We start from the raw sequence: 20,351 nt of genomic DNA, 5'->3' as shown, positions 1-20,351 counted from the left end.
CTGTATATTAGTTTTCTCTTGTGTAGTGTGTATTCTACATTGTAATATTTGTTATGAATGACTACCTTAGAGTTCATCTAAGAAAAATATTAATAATAAATAAAATAAATAGTGCCTGACACCTTTGCACAGAACTGTAGTCGTACCAGGATGTACGTTTAAAAGTTATTGTATGGTAAAGCCTGTGCAAGTACTCTTAGGTAATAGGGATGTAGTCTGAATTTACTATAACTACTGTTTGAGATATTCCTGTGTTACCAACCACATGATGTAGAATGTTAAACACATTCTACCTAGAGTCTAAATGCTAACAGAAAGTATTGCTTTCTAAATAACCTTACCCTTAACCTAACTCTTAAGGCTAAATATGTTAACTACTGGAACAACGACACTGACGCTACATGTGTTGTAAAACAGCAAAGATCAGAAGATGTTGTTGTGACGGACATAAAGAAAAACAGGTATCCTTCGAGCCGGATTCGAACCAGCGACCTAAGGATTTCAGCAACAGCCACTACAGTCCTCCGCTCTACCAACTGAGCTATCGAAGGGACGGTGGACCCCTACATATCGTAAACCATTTTTATTCCTACGATGCTGATATTATTCTCACTTTATTTTCTCGTTTTATTACATAGTTGTTATCTGTTATACGAAGCGAACAAACACGTGTCGAAAGTGTTGCTGATGACCTCACGTCTGCTGCCCCCTACCTTGCTAACTGCATCCTGGCTAACTACACGCTAACTGCAATGGACGTCTTTTATTGGAAGTACTGAAACGCTGCGTCGCCTGAATCTCTTATTAAAGCAACAAACGGATCGTCTGTCGCTGCAGATTGAAGCAAAAGTAAGTTTTTAAAAATGACCTCGTGTTGTTGAGAAAGCGAGTAAACTAATGTTCGCGGTAAACCTAAAAGTGGATTAGCTAAATTACCTAAAAAGCTGCGCACCTTCAGCTCATTGGAACTATAACAGTGGCTGGAAATGCTACATTATAACGTGTTTTTCCAAAGCTACACACTATTTACTCCTTCACGTTTGAATAATGTGACAAATGGTCGTCTAGAGATGGCAAAGTAGTACATGAAGAAGTTAAAAATAAAACATGACCCACCTGTGTCCTGCGCACAGACTCAAACCAGCCTGATGGATGCTCCTCTCTTCTTTCCAAGCAAACCACATGTGTACAGATGTGCAGAGGACACACACACACACACACAGCACTGAGGTCTCAACCCTGAGTCACACGAATGAGGTATTAAACTGCATACATGGAGTTGTGTGTATTTGCAAAGGTAATTGTGTATTTAAGGGACTGGTATTTACGCGTGTGTGCAGTTTGGTGCAAGTCCAAATCACAAATCCTGATCTCGTGGATTTAAAAGTGGGACTGACTGTTGAAATCCAACTTTAACCACCAGATGGCAATATCCCCCCATTTTGACAAATTTAACCATGCTGCCACATGTTGGGTCCGTCACATCATTTTCTGCTTTGTCCACACAGGAAAGTGCTGCATGCAAATACAATCTACACCAAGACAATATTTCCAATTTTTACCAAATGTACTGTTTCATTCTGTCTCTGCAATACAAGGGTTCATGTGAAATCCATTCAATGTCGGATCCTCACATTGCACATATTTGTACTGTTTTTACACTGTATATATTAGTTTTAATTCCATTCATATTTTTCTATATTTCTTATTCTCCTTACACTTAAGTATTATTATCCTTAATCTTAAGTATTGCACGTTACTTATTACTTAGCGATGCCTTTTTTGACTCTTGCTGCTGTAATATTGCAAATTCCCCCACTATGGGACTAATAAAGGATTATTTTATCTAATCTAATCTAATCTTATTTTACCTTATCTTATCTTATCTATGGAAAGCTCATCGTCAAGGCACTAGTTTGAGTTGCTTGTTGAGGTCCAGGTTTATTTTCATCTCCACACATGTGCTTGACATATAGATACAGGGAGGTAAAATGTTGCCCCTCCTGGACCCCACTGTCCCACATTACGAACATATAACACCACACACTCTTAATGTTGTTAAGTGTGAGCAAACACAGTCTTTGGCACAACCATAGCATTTCAGCACTTGTCCTTGTGGATGTACTGTAAACACACACTCCGCCACCAACGAAATGAAACGAACGAATATCAAGCAGTTAAATTTAATCAACGCATAAAATGTTGCTTACACATAAATGCATCAATGTAGGCTATTATAATAATTTGAATCATAAAACAGTCTAATTCCATAAAGGATCACTAAGTATCATGAGTACTTTTACTTCAAGTATTTTTCCTGATAACACTTAATACTATGACTTTCAAAGTGTAAACAATCTGAGAACTTCTTCCACTGTCATTGAGAGGCAGAAATCAAAGTGTGTGTCGAACACCAGAGTGACAACAGCAATTACTTTCAGTCTGGTTTATTAAAGGCTCTTCAATGATAGAAATGACCAGCAGTCTCTGTGCACCTCCACTCATGGGATATTCATCTTGTCCTGACCTGTCGCACAGCGGGGTAACATGTTACACGTGCTCCTACATTACATCACAGCAGCGTGGGGACAGACATGGAGCCTACAGCAGGTGAGGCAGCAGACATTCCTCACATAACACAGGCAGGCTCCAATACCCAGATCTTCTCCATCCTTTACTGCGATTATCATCCTGCCTGCCTCCTCTCAGCTGAGCATACAGGGAGAGCTAACCCAGCTACACTCCCCCTTCTCCAACAAGCTAAGGTAAAGGTTTGAAGGGTGAATCGTCAAGACATGTTACCGTCAATCAATCTCATAGATGGCGTAAAGCACCAACTTACAAATGTTTTGTGACTTTTTGCACAATCTACCTCACTGAAGTGGGTTTAAATCAATAAAAACATGGATTCACGAGCTTGACCCATCACAATCAGATGTCGGTCATGATTCACTCCGTCTTTATAGCATCCAATAACTAATTAAAACCAATCTTGCCTGATAAAAATTGCACTTGAAGTTAGTGTGACAATAACAATCGAAAAATGTCACCAAACATCTTTGATAAAAATGTATTTGATGTTTACTTTGACTTCTTAGTTTGGCCCATGTCCCATACAAGAACATGGAAGAGGTGGGCGATCCATACATCTTTATGTACAGTTTATGAATTAGTCATAGACAGACTTGACATTTAGTGAACACTGATTATAAATCTTTATAGTGTAATGTTTGGAAGTCATGCAAGAATAAATAAATTCACTGCACAATTTTTGCAGTGAACGTCAATTGACCTATATGAACAATTTCATATGTTAAAATATCACATATAGGAAGTAAAGTGTTTTTCCTGCACTCATTCAACGTCATATTTACATCTATACATAAAAGATAAACAACAATGAATCATAAAGCTACATAGAGTTGTTACTGATGCTCACCATCAAACACATGATGCTACATAGCTGTCATGACTCTCTGGACTTTGCCTCTTAGATGAAGAGTATTTTGGATTTTTTTGTTTTGGATCTGTTTGTGGACTCTTTGGTTTGTGGACTTTTTCCTGTGTTTCCTTGTGTTTGGATTTGTGTTCAGTTGTTTCATTCTGAGTTCTGTGTTTCCTGTTTTATTTTGAAGTTTTTCTCCTCGTTTGTCTCTGCCTTGACTTCCTGTCTTTGTCCTGTGTCCCGCCCCTGTGATTGTCAGCAGCTGTTCCTCATGTGTTTCACCTGTGTTCAATCAACCCGGCCTCCCCGTGCATATAAGTCTCTGTGCGTCCCTTTGTCTGTCTGTTGTCTTACGTGGTTACATTTCACCGACACCTTTCATGTCATCCACCAACAGAGCCCTCGCTTGTGAGTTTTTCTTGTTTCTATGGAAGTAAATCGGTCTCATCAGATTTTGACATTTTGAAGTCTTTGAATTTCTAGCACTGAACTTTTTAAAGTTGTAATTATGCATTTGTATTTTTTGCTGCTGAATTTCAGTATTCCAATTTTCAAAGTATAATATTCAACTGCTAAAATTCTGTTGCAAAAATTCTGATGCAAAAATTCAGTTGCAAAAATTGAGAATAAACACCCGGGATACCAGGAAAAGCAAACGATTGTCTCACATCGAACCAAACCTCCGACCAATCAGGTCATGTGTCAGTGGTCATGTGACGTCAGGTGATGCTTGCCACAACGAGAAGCGCCATACTGTCAGCTACGCTACTCGACCATCCATGGCATCAAACCAGCATGAGGTTTGGTTCGATGTGAGACTATCGATTGCTTTTCCTGGTATCCCGGATGTTTAGCCTGAATTTTTGCAACTGAATTTTAGCAGTTGAATATTATACTTTGAAAATTTGAATACTGAAATTCAGCGGCAAAAAATACAAATGCGTAATTTCAACGTAGAAAAATTCAGTGCTAGAAATTCAAAGGCTTTAAAATTTTGAAATCTGATGAGACTGATTTACTTCCATATGTTTCTAGTGTTTTCTTTTGATCAGTGCTTTTCTGTTCGTGGATTTTGTTTTTGTAAGAACTTTACCTTTTAATAAAGGACACCTTGTGTTGGTTTACTTTGCTCCTGCCTTGCTTCTGCATTTATGGGTCCACCTGCTCCCTAAACCCTGACAATAGCAAGTAAATATCAACCAAAAAAAACAATAACTTCAATTTCCTGTTTAAAATTACAATAAGAGTCAGATTAAATTAAATGTGACATTGTATTTGGCTATTTTTGATTGTAACAGAGAAAACCCTAATGAGTTTATGCAACAGGTCCCATCCGTTATAACAATGTGTGTTCATGATCTCTAACATTAGACTTTTCCACCTGTTTGGCACGATTGTTTTTTCACTGTCACTGAAGTGTCACTGTTTGCTCTCTCGCTGTTAATGACACTGTATGTCTTCTTCTCTGCAGTTGCTCACACCATGGGGTAGATGACATGACACAGGTACGCTCCAGCCATCTGGGGACCTTCAGTTCCCCTCCCACAACTCTAAAAAGTAAAATGGGACACATCCGCCCGCCTGGCTTTTATGAAGGTGAACCCCCCCCCCCCCCCCGGTTCCCTGTCCACTCTTGCTGTTAATTCAGGCTTTGTGCTCAGTCATCTGTTGAGTCTTTCCTGTGCTGTAAGACAGCGTGTCAAAAGGTGGCATGAAATATAGAGTATAAGCTTCCAGAGGTGTCTGGATGGTGGAGGCTGTGAAGCAAAATATTTTTGTGGAGCGGTAGGGAAAGGTATTTGCTGTGCTGCTGTCTTTCTGTAAAATAAATGACTCATAGCAGAAATGCCAAACGATTTACATCATGGGAATACTTGGAGTGTAGAACTAATATTTACATAACTCAGATCCTTTTTCTATTTTTTGGCATTCCAGATTAAACCGTCTGAAATGTGGGTGATGTCATGGCTGCGAGCAGGCAGACAGATAGCAGCGATAAACGTCATAAAAGTGGAAGCAGTGATAGCGGCGACGGAGCATGTGTGGGGCCTTCTGTTTAACGCCTCGCCTGCGGGCATGGCACCTTCCCTCCTTGCCTGGAGCATGTCTGGCTTTTTGTCTGGATTTTACAGGAGAGTAGACATATTACTCGCAAGGGTTGAGACGGTTCAGTGAGCTGAAGGTACTAGGGGACATGGCAGCATGGGGGGGTGGAGGGGGACCATATCCTTTTACAGTCTGGAAATAAACCAGGCCAGAGGTGGTGGAACAGCCCAGAGTCTGTCGTCTCATTGGTCCATTAGATGACACAGCAGAAGCACCACTGCGGATGCCAAGCACAGCAGAATTCAGCAGAAGTTTTATATTTTTGGTAGTATGCTTTTTTTCCATTCTTGCTGAAAGTTGGATGAGATGTTTGATACTACTCTTATGGTGCGTGCAGTTTCACCTAGCAGCTTGTTAGCTTTGCCTCGCATAAGCTAGCTTGGCTCTGTCAGAAAGTAAAATTCCCGCCTAACGGCATCTCTAAAGCTAACCCATTACCACTTTATGTTTTGTAAATTTAATCCATATGTAAATGGAAGGGTAAAAATGACAAGTTGTGGCTTTGCTGGGGCACAACGTGCAGGGCTACTTCTTGAATGGGTGCAGTGACCTCCTGGAGGCTCCACTAACAAAAACTTCAGTACGTCACCCCCCCATATTGAAGCAAAGCGGTAATTCTTTGCCTTTTTTGTATGGGTTAACAAACGAGCTGTTTTTATGCAGGAACTAAAAAAAAAAAATGTCCCGAAAATCCGGACATTTTTCCAAATTTGTATCTAACCTATGAAGAACACAGCAGGAAATTGTCTGGGTCAGGCGTGTTCACAACAACAGGAACATTCACATGAGTGGTGGCACCTGAGTAGACAGGAGGCAATACATGTTTTTGTTTACAGCATGTTGTTGGCGTCAGCCCTCATCAACTAAAGCTCTCAGATCTAATTTTCCTTCCAAGTTGAATTCTTCTTTTGCTTCTTCCACCTGTGTGGCTCCTCTTTTTAAAACTGACATATTTCTATTCTTTTAGTTTTGTGTCCATTGCAGGCTAGACACATCTTCAACACGCCCACTTGCTCGCTGTGGTCTAACATGGACTTACTCAGACATGGGCAAAGGTTCTAGAAAATATCCGGAGAAAGTGACATCTGAGTTCTCAGATACAGCCCCTTCAGAAAGTTCTAGGAAAATGTCCAGAGTTCAGTGCATGTCTGAAAGTAGCTAAGATGTAACATGTTTTAATATGTGCGCTTTGGAGGTGCCGATTTAGCTTGACAGAGCCTCTTTCCGCCTGTTTCCATTCTTTCACCCCCATTATCGTGTTACTTCTTTCATGATTCGGTTTAGTGTTCAAGTTGTAACAGAGAAACAAAAAAACGCTGGACATAAAGAGAGTAAAGGAATTTGTTTATGATTTGCCTTGCTTTCATCCTGCCAGGGGAATACACCACCGACTGGCCAAGATTAGACATCCTTTCCTGCAGCATTTTTCATGGTGACTCCTGGGATTTGAGGATCGAAAAACACAAGTGATGTACAAAGAGAACAACTCGAGGTGCATCACCCCTTGCCCTGGCAGATCGCTGGAAAACAACTAAAATAACCCATGAAAATCTAAAAACACACACAGGCATGAACCCTGTCCCCTTTAAAGGAAGAGGGGCCGCCACTGTGACGAGAGTCACAGTATTCCAGGAATGTCCTGATCCGTCAGGGCCAGGATGCCTCAGGGAAGAGACTGAGAATGCTTATGAGTCCTCTTCTCCTTCTTTAACATGTGCACGCACACATAAGAGAGGATGATTCATATGACAGGCGGAGTGGGAACATATTACTTCTGACCTTATGTATTTACAAATATGATATACAGTCTCACTGACCCCCTTCCCTTTTCAACTTCACTCATCATCAACCTGTTTTCTCACTTGTCTGCACTTCTACATCAAATCAGTATTAAATGGCTATGAATGCCACAGGCAAAGCTGCCTGTAGTATCACGCATACCATTTCTTTCTTCAAATGTCTTGAAATGAGATGATGTCACTGTTAAAGTAAAAAAAAAGGTGTGAGACTTGATGGGGTCAAGGGTTTTGTGACCCCTCAGCTCCAGAGCTGATGTGTGTCTGACGAGGCAAGTAAAACACAGTTAATGAGTGGCAGTTAGAAACAAGTGGTGATATGTGGCAGGAATGCAACCCAATGACACACTTGTCAGTCAGCGCTCCGGTGCTTGGGTGGTTCGTGGAGGGAAATTAAATCTCTGAGTTATTGTTTTAGACCATCAGCAGTTCTTTTCTCCTCCACCTGATGACAGCTAATTTCTTCAAACATGGGTGTTTGAGGAATGCAGAAGGAAAAAGGTTATTGCTGGTCTGTATAAGCATTTATTGATTTGAGGCTAACAATCTATAGCACTAATTAATTACCCACTAACACAATATATTCAGTATAGGTAAAATTGGAATAAACAGGCGACCAGCAGCAGTCAGGGGGACGGGGCAGTGTCCCTTCAGTTAGTGGACTGAGTTGAATCTTTTTCTACGTCCTTAGATAAAGTACAGCAACACTGGAAAGTGTCAGCCTGTGGCCGATAACATGACTGTCCTTCCAGATCATTTTAAGGATTTGATTATTTATATTTCTCCATATCAGATTGACACAGACATTCACATGGGTGTTGTGGGTTCTGATCTCCGTTACGTTAACTACATTCTGAGAATCACCTCTAAAGTAAATGATCATTAAAGTAAAAACAATGATTATTTTGTTGCTGCAATGCCTTATATCGAGCTGAATTAGAGAGCTTTCATTTAGAACAATTTTGAAGTTTGGGTTTTAAGATTATGCTGATGGATTAACAGACCTCTGAAATAGCTGACATTAAATGTACAGAATATAAAATCTTCACCGCAGATAAACCAGGTAGGATGAACACAAAGTTTACTAACTTCACTCTGCACCATAGGCTGTTTGTAACAAGCTCTGCACACAACGTCCAGCACACGGACAATAAAAAGTGACACTATATTGTAGAATTGTTAGAGAATGACTCATTAATGACAAGGAATAATTCTGGAGTAGCTCCGGAGAATTAACACAGGTCATTGCAAACAGGCAGGAATGGGCACTGCACTTGTGTAATATAATGTGGGCTAATACAATAATCCTTCTCATCATTGCAGTCATCTTCTCATAGATGATGAAAAGATGATCAACATTTTCCAAAATCATGATCTTGTCTTACCTGCAAGAAATGCTTTATATATCTATCTATATAGATAGATATAGATATATCTATCTATATATATATCATTGCCATTTTTTAAAGGGAAAAAAAGTCTGATTTGAGGAAACACAGAGGGAGGGGTGTGTTGGAGACGACCAGACGAGGGCGGTGCTAACCTCTTCTTATTCCCAAATGTCAATGAAGTCTCCACAGTGACGCTGAACCCTCAAGTGTGTGGGATGGAATAATCTGAGGATAATGACTGCAGAGATCTTGGATAATACCAGTTAAATCTGACCAGGTGCTTCTCCACCATGACAGACAGGAGGAATCTCACCTTTCAGTCTCTTGTGCTTCTTAATTCCGGTGTAGTGTACGTTTGCTGTTAGATTATTTTATGTCGCAAAGCAATACTGGATAACAAACAAATGGATACGCGTTCCCCTGGATCAAGCTGTTGAATGCGCCCTCTTGTTGTTGCCATACACAACTCAACTGCTCCACAATGAGACTGTGGACTTTACTTGTCACTTTCCCGGTGATGTGCACGTCTTCTCCTCTTTTAACCGGTGAGTTTGCTTTTATTTGACTGACAGCTTTTCTCACCCCTTTAATGAAGATGTGAATAAATACATCAAGGATTGGGTGGTTTTATTTTGGGGAACTCGCGCATCCACGTGCGTCACAGCATCGGGAGCGCACTGCGTGGACCAAACTCGCAAAAGCCTTTAAATCCACTGAGAAAATACATCTGTTTACACCTGCGGTTATTCTCTCACAGATTATACTTGTTATACTTCTACTCGTTTTATTTATGTATCATATGAACAAATGTTTTTTTTTTTTTATTCTTACCAGAAACGTCACGAGGCAAAGATCCAGCTGTGGTGAACAGCTGCTCCGGTCGAGCCTGCAACCCTCGCATGGGCAACCTGTCCCCGGGCAGAGTGCTGAGGACCCAGTCGACCTGCGGCTCCAACTCCTCGGAACCTTTCTGCTTCTACAAACAGACCTCTGACCCCAGCAGGAGAGAGTCCTGCTCCCCGGCCAAGTGCACCAAGTGCAACTCCGCCATCCCCGCTCAGGCGCACCCTCCCTCCGCCATGAGCGACTCCTCGTTCCGCCACCCGGACACCTGGTGGCAGTCTGCAGAGGGGCCGGAGGAGGAGACGCTCCAGCTGGATCTGGAGACCGAGTTCCTCTTCACCCATCTCATCGTGGTGTTCCGCTCCCCCCGCCCCGCTGCCATGCTGCTGGAGCGCTCCCAGGACCACGGGCGCACGTGGAGGACCCTCAGGTACTACGCCCGGGACTGTGAGGGGGTGTTCGGCCTGGCAGAGGCGTCATCGGCCGGGGAGAGTGGGGCCACATGCACCTCCAAGTACTCTGCAGCTTTTCCTTGCACCAGAGGAGAGGTGAGTGGCTGTAGTATGGAAAAGTTTACTTCTTAAGGCAAACAATAACTGGGCCTACAACAACAGAAAAATGACTAAAACGAGGGAATACACATTATTTTACTGGATTTCATATAATGAGAGAGCAAAAAAACAAAAACCCTGTAATGTCTACATTATCTATTTGGGTTTTTCTCAAAATCTCGGCAAAGCTACCTAGAAATTACATTGTTTTACTACAACACCTTTAGGAGCAGGAAAACTTGGGAGCAGCCCTCATTGTCAGGGCGGCGGCTGCCCCCTCTGTAGACCCACCCCTGAGACTTGTGCAACAACAGTGTAATGGAAAATGCAACTCATTATCATGAATCATGACACATTGTAAGATTAATATGATCCTGTAGGTCTTGAAATTATTCCTACTAATATATTGTTGGCAATTGCAAAACATATAATCTATAAAATTATCAAATTAATACTCAATGCAAGGAACTGTCATTTACAGTTTCTGTTACATAAGAAAAAACGCATTAAATACAATGCAATACAATACAAGACAATTTCTTAAAAGAAAAATAGTTATCATAAATAAAACAAAAAATATAGTTCACATGGCAGACACATTTATATGTTTTTTCAAATGAAAGCACGGACATTTAACATTAGCTTTTGCTAGTTTTTAGTTAAGGTTTGTACATTTCATTCAAACGGCAGAATTTTTATATCGATATCACCATATGATAATTTTTACACAATATGATTTCCTCATAAAGTCTGTGGCCAGTCATTCCCACCCAATCGCAACCCTCACCGAATTAAAGCTCTGTTATTAATACATTTGATTCATGGTTAATAATAAATAATCCTCGATGAATGATGCTGCTGATCAGTCGAAGCTTCAAAGATCAAAGAGATGAATATTGAATATTGGACTGTGATTTTTATTAAAACACGCTGCCAAATATTTACTTAACACTCACCATCTGCTCCACTCTCTGATGTCCCTTTACTGACTGCGAGACGCTCCAGAAGATGATATTACTCACTCACTCACTCACTCACACACTCACACACTCACACACACACATACACACACACACACACACACACACACACACACACACACACACACACACACACACACACACACACACACACACACACACACACCATTAAACAGTGGACCAAGTGTTGTAAACTGACCTTCTCTGATAAGCTGTGGGAGACTATTTGTTTAGTACTGGGAACAATATCAATGTTCACTTTTGCCTCTGATGGTCTTCCAGAGCATTTCTGGAACTGCTCTGTGTTCACTGGGAGATCTGGGCCAGATAAGCAGCTACAGTTAATTCATGAGCACACACACACACTCATTGACACAGATGGTGTCAGATGGAGACTCACGGTCCAGGATAGATTTATTTTAACTCACAGACCACGTCAGGAGGTTCTGGTTGAATGTCTGAGTGAATATATAGTTTTGCCTGATCTCATAATTGCTGTGTATATGAGGCAAGTATGTGTCTCTCTACAGTTTGTCGGGTTCCTCATGTAAGCCCCTCAGCCAGTATAATTACTGTTTCTGTAGCTGAAGCCTTAAAGAAATCCCATAAATAAAGGTTTTCACTGTTGAAACAATACTACAGATATACATACATACATACTCAGTTTAAACGTGCTGAAGGGTACAAAGACACCTTTTTTGCACAATGAGTTCACAGTAAATCCTGTCATTGTTGACATTTACTTACAAATCAAATTATGTAATTTTACAAAATAAATAAATTATGATACAGCAACAACTTTGTCCTTGTTGACAGGACAAATGGACGATGCAAGATGTTTTAAGTAAGGACCAATTAAAAAAGTTAAAATAGCATCTTTTCATTTCAGTAAAGATTCAGTTAAATGATAAAAGTTTGATTCAGTTCATTTAAAGGTGAAAATAAAATGTAAGTAGTTCCCTAAAAAGGGAATTTTACTTTTCTTGAAGTAATATAAAGAGAGATAAAACATCTATTTTGTTTAGACACTCTTTTGTCCTTTTTCGTGCTTTTGGGACATAAACGTGCCTTTTAATTGTTGGATTATGGGACAGCTTGTGGGACACCAGTAGGGGCAGCACTTAGGGTGGCAGCTGACCCCTCTGTAGATCCATCCCTGGGAGAGGCATTATAAAGTCCCACCTACATGCAGATTTCTGAAAGATTTAATATAGTATCACTGGTACTTTTTTATTTCCCAAGACATTATGCAAGATAATAGTAGGACAATTCAAGTATTTTCACCATTCAGTGGCGATGCACAGAACTGCAGTGAGAATTGGATTGAAAAAAGCACGTTGCTTTGTGTCTGACAGTTTTTATTTGTGATGTTATAATGTTGTAGGAGTAGAAACTGAAACTGAAAACATCAACATTGCAATAAAGTTAATGAGAGTGAACAAGAACCATTTGAGCATCTTTACATGGTAACTTTTTAAAAAACATAAAGGAAAATCAGATCCTGTCTGTTTTTTATTTGGCAGATCACACACAAAAAGAAACGTACATCATTTACGTTTTTCATCCCGGTGCGTCTTTAAGATAATATTTTTCACGTATTAGATTTATTGTTTACAAGTGAAACAACACAGGGTTTGTGAGATTTCTCATCATTTCCTTTGCAGGTGATCTATCGAGCCTTGTCTCCCTGGCAGTCAGTGGATCCCTATGGACCATCTGCTCAGGACCAGCTCATGATCACCAACCTGAGAGTCCGCCTGCTGCAGCGCCAGCCGTGTCCCTGCCAGGCCAAACATCCCGGTGCTGCTGCACTCCCCACCGACCACTACGCCATTTATGATTTCATTGTCAAAGGCAGCTGCCTTTGCAATGGACACGCTGACCACTGCGTTCCAGCCAGGAGCTACCAAACCAACCAGCAGAGGACGAGTAACATGGTGAGCAATTTTCAGCTGGATTCTGTGAACGTGCATCGCACCAACAAAACACACTTCTACGGTTTGTTCTTGGGTAAAAATTCATCACACTCAGATGTTGTGATTTGCTGACGGTGTCTGATTGTCTGCATTTCTGTTGATGTGGTTGGATTGGGAGGAGAAGGGTTTGGGTGCTTTTATTCCCACCACGCCCGTGTTACTCAAGTGAGCTCTCGTGCGTCCTGCTGAAGCTGAGGGTTGTAGTGAAGCTACTGGATATTAGGCCATAGATTTACCTGCCACTTCAGGGATTTAAGGATGTGAAAACCTTAATTATAGTATTCAACATAATGCTTTAACAACCCTGAGCTGCTGTCGTGTTATTCTCTTCACTGTAAATGGAGAACAGGAGAAATAGTGTAATTCCAACATGACCTGAGGGGGTGTAAATAAGTTACACAGGCAGGAATAAGCTTCACAGCATGTAAACAAAGTGATTATCTATATAGATGTTGGTATGTTGCAAATACGAAGCAGGGTTGTTATACACACATAACATGAGTGCAAGGCTGTTTGAAATCAATATAAACTAGAATGGCACTCAGTCGAGCACGTACCTCCACCAAGGCCCAAGAGTCTCCTTACATACAATCAAGCTGCACCAATCTATACACCCTCATAGATACCAGTCCTCTGAATAATCATGATTTTTTCCATCAAGGTCCATGAATTGTTTCCTTGGAAATTGGTGAAAAACAACATATCTCGCAATGTTAAAGAAAGTGGATAACAAAATTCCTGGCTCTGTCCCTTTGTCTGGAGCTTTGCCAAATTTTAATGGGTTTGTTCTTGGCCCATATCTCATCCTTCAACAAAGTTGCGTGTAAATCTTTTCAGTGGTTTGTGCATAATCCTGCTGACAAACAAAGAAAGAAACCAAACAACAAACACACAAATGGACAAAACCATGACCTCCTTGGCAGAGGTAACTAGAATGGCACTAGAGCGCATACCTCGTCGAACAATCCCACACATGATTATCTAGCTCTCATAGTAGAAATGCAAATGAACACAAGGAAGTGGTTTGATCACATTAAAGAGAGTGAAATATATTCTGCCTCTTAACCTGCACCAAATGTTAATGAGTACTTCAAAAACCCAGGCCCAGTCCATCCACGGCTGAAAACATAACCTTGATGGCAAGGCATATAACTTAATGAGGTAATGAAAAGAGTTACATCTTCACACTGACTCTGAAACACAAATATAAAGGATCCTATTTGGATCTTATGAAAAGCATAGACATCCAACCTCAAGGACAGAACCCCTTTTCTTTCTGTCTGTATGTGGAGCGCATATCTTCAGAACTGTTCATCATATCCACTTCACACTTGGCAGATGTGTTAAGGGCCCAAGGAAGTGCGAGTCTGGTGCGATTTGGACAGGCGATAGCTCAGTATAATATAATACAATATACAATAGGTTGCAATACTTGCTGAGAAATGGAAGAAGCAGTAAAATGAAAACTGAAGTAATTGATTCTTTTCTTCCTGTCGTGTGTGCCTGGCAGGTCCATGGTAAGTGTGTGTGCCGACACAACACGGCCGGTGACCACTGTGAGCGCTGTGCACCTCTCCACAATGATCAGCCCTGGCAGGCTGCCAACGGCCTCATAGGGACGCCACACGAGTGCCAGAGTGAGTGATGGGGCAAGAGAGTCAAACGCAGAGTAGGACACACAGCATGTGGACTTATCTGCTAAATGAATTTAGTCATAAATCACCTGTAACCTTTTGAGAAACCGATACTTGATGAATAACAGAGCAGCTACTGCAAGAGTTGTCACTGCTCTGATAAGGTTTTTGCAAAATGTGCGAGGTAGAGGGAAGTATCTCATTCTTTCTTTCGTGGTGTATGTCTATCAAAAAACACAGGGTGCAAGTGTAACGGCCACGCCAGGAGCTGCCACTTCAGCCGTGGGCTGTGGCTGGCCACCGGACGGCAGAGCGGCGGCGTGTGTGACAGCTGCCGCCACAACACGGAGGGCCGCCACTGCCAGAACTGCAAGACGGGTTTCTACAGAGACCCCACTCGTCCAAAAACGGCCCCTGACTCCTGCAAACGTGAGAGCCTCTGTTTCCTCAGAGTGCACCGTTGCTTCTTTATAACTTTTGTCTCCATGAACACCAGCTGAGAATTCAAATTAAGAGAAACAACCTTTGAGATATGTAGGACAGCAATGTAGATCAGATTTGACCTCTGACCCTCCACCTCTGACCCTAAAGCAGATTGATTTCTCTTTGGGACGCGTATCTCCCCATCAGCACCTTTCTAAGTCACTTGTCTTGTCGGTGATGAGATAGAGAAACACAGTTGAGTCTGTCGCAGGAATGACGGAGAAGACGTCACTGTTTTGGAATGTGCCTGTTATTGCAAACAATGAAGGAATTTCCCATGGTCCATGTGACCCCCCCCCCCCCCCAGCCAGACACGCTGCAGCATTTTTTAAGAGCAAACATACCGTTTTTGGAAAAACAGTTCTAGCAAGTTTGTAACAATTGGAAGCATCGGGCTGAGAGTCTGACGGTGCAGACAGGCTCCACTGATTTATTGCGAGTTTGTTTTTGCTGCTCAAAGCACATCCAGTGTATATTCCCAGCAATAGGATGATGAAATATATTAAACTTTTATACTGTCGTGGGAGTAACTCATTAAATATGTTTGTTTTCCTTCTACAAGTGCGTTTGCACTTTACATACATGCATGAGCATAATGTCTGCTGCTGCGACGGCGTCACAGTGATGTTAACATGTGATCCTGTTGTTCCGTCACCTCTCTCCTCCGCAGCCTGTTCCTGCCACCCTGTCGGCGCCGTCCTCTCGGGTGGGAGCCCTCTCTGCAACCCTACCAGCGGGGACTGCACTTGCAAGCCTGGCGTCGGCGGCCCCCGCTGTGACAGTTGCATGATGGGATACTGGGGGCTGCACGAATACGGCTGCCGCCCATGCGACTGCACGGGGGACTGTGACCCCTACACTGGTGACTGCGTTTCTGGGTGAGAGCCAAGACGCAGCCGTATGTATTATATAAAGTTATGTATGGTGGTAGAGGTAGAGTGCATTCTGGGTTATTAACGCTGAGCGGAGCCCTGAACCTGACTGGTTTTTTTTACCTCTGCACCACAGCTCAGATGTGGAGGTCTTCTATACAGTCACTGGCCACATGGGACACAGCAGCAGTAATAGTGAGACGGCACTCTTTAGGGCAGAGGAGCTTTTCTCTGCACTGCACCACTCTGGTGAGTCTCAGGTCATCTCACAACTTAATACACTGCACACCCATCCCACCCATGCTGCTGTTTTTGTTCTTGAAATCTATAACGTCACGATGAAATGATTTATATACAAAGCTTATTGATTTTGTTTCACTCTCCTCAGAGAAATGTGAATGTGTTGAAGTAACGCTCAGCAGCCCCAAACTCTTCTGTGCTGCAGAGTACGACTATGGTAAGAGCTATTTGACACAATGCATTGATTCAGTGTTGTGTGAGCCGGTCACGACAGTCATTTATTGTTAGGCCATTCAACGACACAATTAAGTCAGTAGCAGCTTAAAACCACCAGGTCGGTTTGTTATAAAGTTAAAAAATACCCCTGGTTGTTCTATCTGATATATTCTGCATTGGTTTCCTCTGGATCTGTGATACTGAATGTATACTGCACATTTTTTATGTCACGTGTACCAGAGCACAGTGTCTAACAAAAATGTAGAGGTTTATCAATGTTTAAAGTATTTATGCAAAAGAAAATGTCTGATGATAGCGGTATTGCCATTAATAGTAGTAAATGTGAGTAGGCATGTTGTGTATCTAGTTGTAATCTAGTAGTACTTTTGTGGTAATCATTAATCACGATCAGCTGCCAACACCTCAATCATGATTATACATCTTTACCATATTATCGTTCTTTTTTTTCTCTATATATTGTTGAATAATGCATACTAATGTATTTATTAGGACAAATCCCTTGAGATGTACCTATATCACGATCACTACATAACAAAAAATAGATACAGTTATAATACAGAAATAATACACTTTCATACTTACATTATTTAGGTCTGTATATTTCTATATGCTTGTCTGGGATACATTTTCTGATTCAGATTTACCCCCCCCAAACCAACCTACTTGATTTTTAATACTCACAAAGATTGTATTTCCTTCCTCATACAACATTTGAAAATGTAGCAGCACAGTGTTTATCTGTGATTACTTGCTAGCAGTCCTCTTCTTCCCCGCCTCTGTTGGTGCATTGCTGCATTGAATAAATCAGAGTATAGATAGTGTGCCTCATGACTAGTAAAGTGATTTTGGATTGTAAAACATATTGAGTTCCCCTTTATCCTCATAAATGTGATATGAAAAGGGTTTACCGTGCCAGAAGTGTAAAATTACTAATGATGGTGTTTGTAGATGTTGGCGCTGTTTTTCTACAGAGTTGCTGTATGAGTGATGTATCGATGTTTTTTCCTTGGCAGTGCTGGTTGTAAAGGCTCCCACGCCGAGGTGGAGGTCAAAGTGAAGAAGGTCCTGTACCAGAGTCGTCAGATGAAGATCCAGAGGAAGAGCATCACCCTCTACCCAGAGTCCTGGACCACCCACGGCTGCACATGTCCCATCCTCAACCCAGGTTAACTGCAGCAGCCACTTCCAATCAGAGACATTATTGCTCACGATGCAGAATCGTATAATTAGTAGAATCTCAAGTCGACAACCTGCCAGCTTTGTGTCGCTCCTCAGAGACTTCTGAGTGGGCGCCAGGGTCCCAGCATCACTCATTTTGATTTGACGTTTACAGCGTAAAGATTAGAGCCATCTCTCTGTTATAAGACTATTTCACATCTAACTAGCAACAATAACCCAAGCCAGTCCATCACAGCACAGTATTTAACTTGTTAATTACAGTTGTACAATAGTGTGCTTGTGTAAATGGTGGAGTCTCGCCATGTCTGTGTTCTGATTTAATGTGAAGGCCGGACCATGAATGTCTTGACAAGTTTTTTCTGACAATAAGAGCCAAAGAACAAAATCCTCAGGTCAATGTTGTACATATGTGGAGCCCCTAAACAAATGAAACAACACAAACATATCACATTATAACTAGTGTGTAAACGTACAACATAATAACAGAAAGGCTACATATGGACAATGGAGGGCTATACATGCCAGGTTATAACTATTTACACCGATTTTGTGGGGCGGTTATAGCTCAGGAGTTGGAGCGGGTCGTCCACTAACCCGACGGTTGGCTGTTTGATTCCCGTCTGCCTAGGGCAAGACATTGAACCCCAATTTCCCCCTGATGGCTGTGTTGGCAGTGTGTGAGTGATGTGTGATAGAGAAAGTACTGCACATAGATGCACTGTATAAATGTGTGTGAATGGCAAATCTGTACTGTAAAGTGCTTTGAGTGAAATAGCTATAGAAATACAAATTATATTACAAATCATAATGGACCCTGTTACACGTTAGATCTTGTTTTGTGTATTTTTGTGACGTTCTCAGAAGAAGTCAAAGTCACAGATCCTCTGCTCTGTCTTTCTCTCCAGGATCAGAGTACGTAGTGGGGGGACACGAGGACTGGAAGACCGGCCGACTGCTGATCAACACCAAGAGTTTCGTTAAACCGTGGAAGTCAAGCCTGGGACGCAAAATGCTCCACATCCTAAGGAAAGACTGCGGCCGCCGATAGAGCGTCGGTGAGGAGCGGACCGGAGACACGGACAGAGGGATGGAGGGGATCAGCTGAGACGTGCAGAAGATTTTACTGCATAAGTAATGGACAAGATAAACACAGGAGATGTCTGAATTTTGCTTGGACACTAAAGTGAAAGTAAAAGTCACAAGAACAGAACACTACAATGCTGTGGATGTTGCAGAATGAAATAATATGAAATAAGTAGAAACTGGATTCAGTTAGATCGCCTGCAGTCACTCGAGGATCCGAGTGAACATAGCATCACCTTCGTCCCGACAAAGCTGATCCTAGAATTTCCTTCTTATTTTATAATATGTCTCAGCTCATCTGTCCACATTACTTATACAGCAATAACGAGTGCATGTAAAATACTCTGTTAAACTCTATTTACTGGGCGAGGAAGCTGTCAGAGTTGATGAGCCTAAATCATCACGTCCTGCTGTATCTATTTCATTGAGAGCTGTTTGGAATCTTGCAAAGGTGCCCAGACTGAATCCTCCTTGTCGTCGCACACACATTGGTGATAAATCATAGGTCATCATCAGAATCTGTGTGTGTATGTGTGCGAACGTGCGCATATGCTCGATGTCCTTGGCAGTGGCTCTGGGACAGTGCAGGTCCCAACAAGTAACTCCTGGATGAAGAAAACAGCATTAGAGGAATCAGGCGGCTTAATCTGAAGAGCTCTGTGTTTCTCTGGCACACTCGCCCGCCTGCTGTCCGACAAGAGAGCGAACACACACCTCCGCGCCCTCTCTGGTCTCTGCGGCACAGATGAGCGGCTGAAACGCTCAATGATTGAGTTTGCTCTTACAGCTGCTTCAGTTACAAGAGTGGATCCTTGTCAGGCCGCTGGAGTCAGACTCGATTCTGTGGAGGATTTTTTTGCTGTCCTCAAAAGACCTACTTCTCGGTGAGGAGGCCTCTCCTGACCTGACTCTGTGGGAGCCAGAGAGTACACTCTATCTTAACATATGTTCCTCTATTCGGCCTGTGACTCTCGCTGCCCCCAAAATAAATATGTATTAAAAGCCCCGGTGCTCGTTGACATCACCCTGTATCCGATCCAGAGTCCACAGGCCATTTTGATTAGCTGGGTCTGGTTAAGAATAGGCCCGCTCCGCTGTCTCCAAGGAGACTTACAAAGTGCGTGAGGAGACATGATGCATTCCTCAGTCATAACATCACCGCCGATGTCCTTGTCCCAAAGACTTTACCAAAATAAGAGAAAATTAGCAGGAAAGGTTTTTTTCTCTTTAAGGACAAAGTGGTGATTTAGGGTGCACGAAGCATCAATGTGACATTTCTAATGCTATTTCTGTGTGTCCTATATGTATTTTTTAATCAAAACTGCATAAAGTCTGTGTCAGTGAGCTCATTCTTAATGCTTCTGGGAAAAGTCTCTTTCATTCCATGGTCACATTATGCTGAAGCAAGAGGTTATGAATAGCCTGTAACGTCTGAGTAAGTGGAGGTGGCGCACTCATGTTTGACCCATGTTTTAGTACCGCCCTCCTTTGGTTAAAAGAGAGAAATACACTATCCCACTATGAGGTGGTTAAAA

General features: G+C 42.0%; 1 protein-coding gene and 1 non-coding gene across 3 annotated transcripts; one reads left to right on the top strand and one right to left on the bottom strand.

Annotated features, from left to right (window-relative positions):
- Positions 1–464: 464 nt before the first annotated feature.
- trnay-gua lies at positions 465–551 on the bottom strand. Its single transcript is given in 2 exon segments — positions 465–500; positions 515–551. It is a non-coding gene; the product is annotated as a tRNA-Tyr (tRNA).
- An 8,278-nt stretch (positions 552–8,829) lies between these two features.
- Positions 8,830–20,348, top strand: LOC117763462 (netrin-4-like). Of its 2 annotated transcripts, none has more exons than XM_034588595.1 (10): positions 8,830–9,283; positions 9,573–10,129; positions 12,777–13,049; positions 14,599–14,725; positions 14,963–15,151; positions 15,876–16,083; positions 16,214–16,326; positions 16,466–16,534; positions 17,540–17,719; positions 18,639–20,348. In XM_034588595.1, exons 1-10 carry the CDS (start codon positions 9,220–9,222, stop codon positions 18,779–18,781), a joined length of 1,923 nt encoding a protein of 640 aa, XP_034444486.1. In that variant the 5' UTR covers positions 8,830–9,219; the 3' UTR covers positions 18,782–20,348. The 2 variants fall into 2 exon arrangements, 1 of the variants encoding a protein (XP_034444486.1); XR_004614169.1 differs by having other exon boundaries at positions 8,831–9,283; positions 17,568–17,719; positions 18,639–18,785.
- Positions 20,349–20,351: the final 3 nt, after the last annotated feature.

The sequence above is a fragment of the Hippoglossus hippoglossus genome, chromosome 6 (genome assembly GCF_009819705.1).
Source record: "Hippoglossus hippoglossus isolate fHipHip1 chromosome 6, fHipHip1.pri, whole genome shotgun sequence".
NCBI lineage: Eukaryota > Metazoa > Chordata > Actinopteri > Pleuronectiformes > Pleuronectidae > Hippoglossus > Hippoglossus hippoglossus.
The sequence above is the reverse complement of the archived record's forward strand: the minus strand, read 5'-3'. Positions and strand labels throughout refer to the sequence as shown.

Excerpts from the sequence above, each read along its gene's own strand:
- LOC117763462 (XM_034588595.1), top strand. The coding sequence starts at position 9,220 with ATGAGACTGTGGACTTTACTTGTCACTTTCCCGGTGATGTGCACGTCT. Across the intron at positions 9,284-9,572 it reads GTCTTCTCCTCTTTTAACCG|AAACGTCACGAGGCAAAGAT; the intron begins GTGAGTTTGCTT and ends TATTCTTACCAG. Across the intron at positions 16,535-17,539 it reads TGCTGCAGAGTACGACTATG|TGATGTATCGATGTTTTTTC; the intron begins GTAAGAGCTATT and ends TTGCTGTATGAG.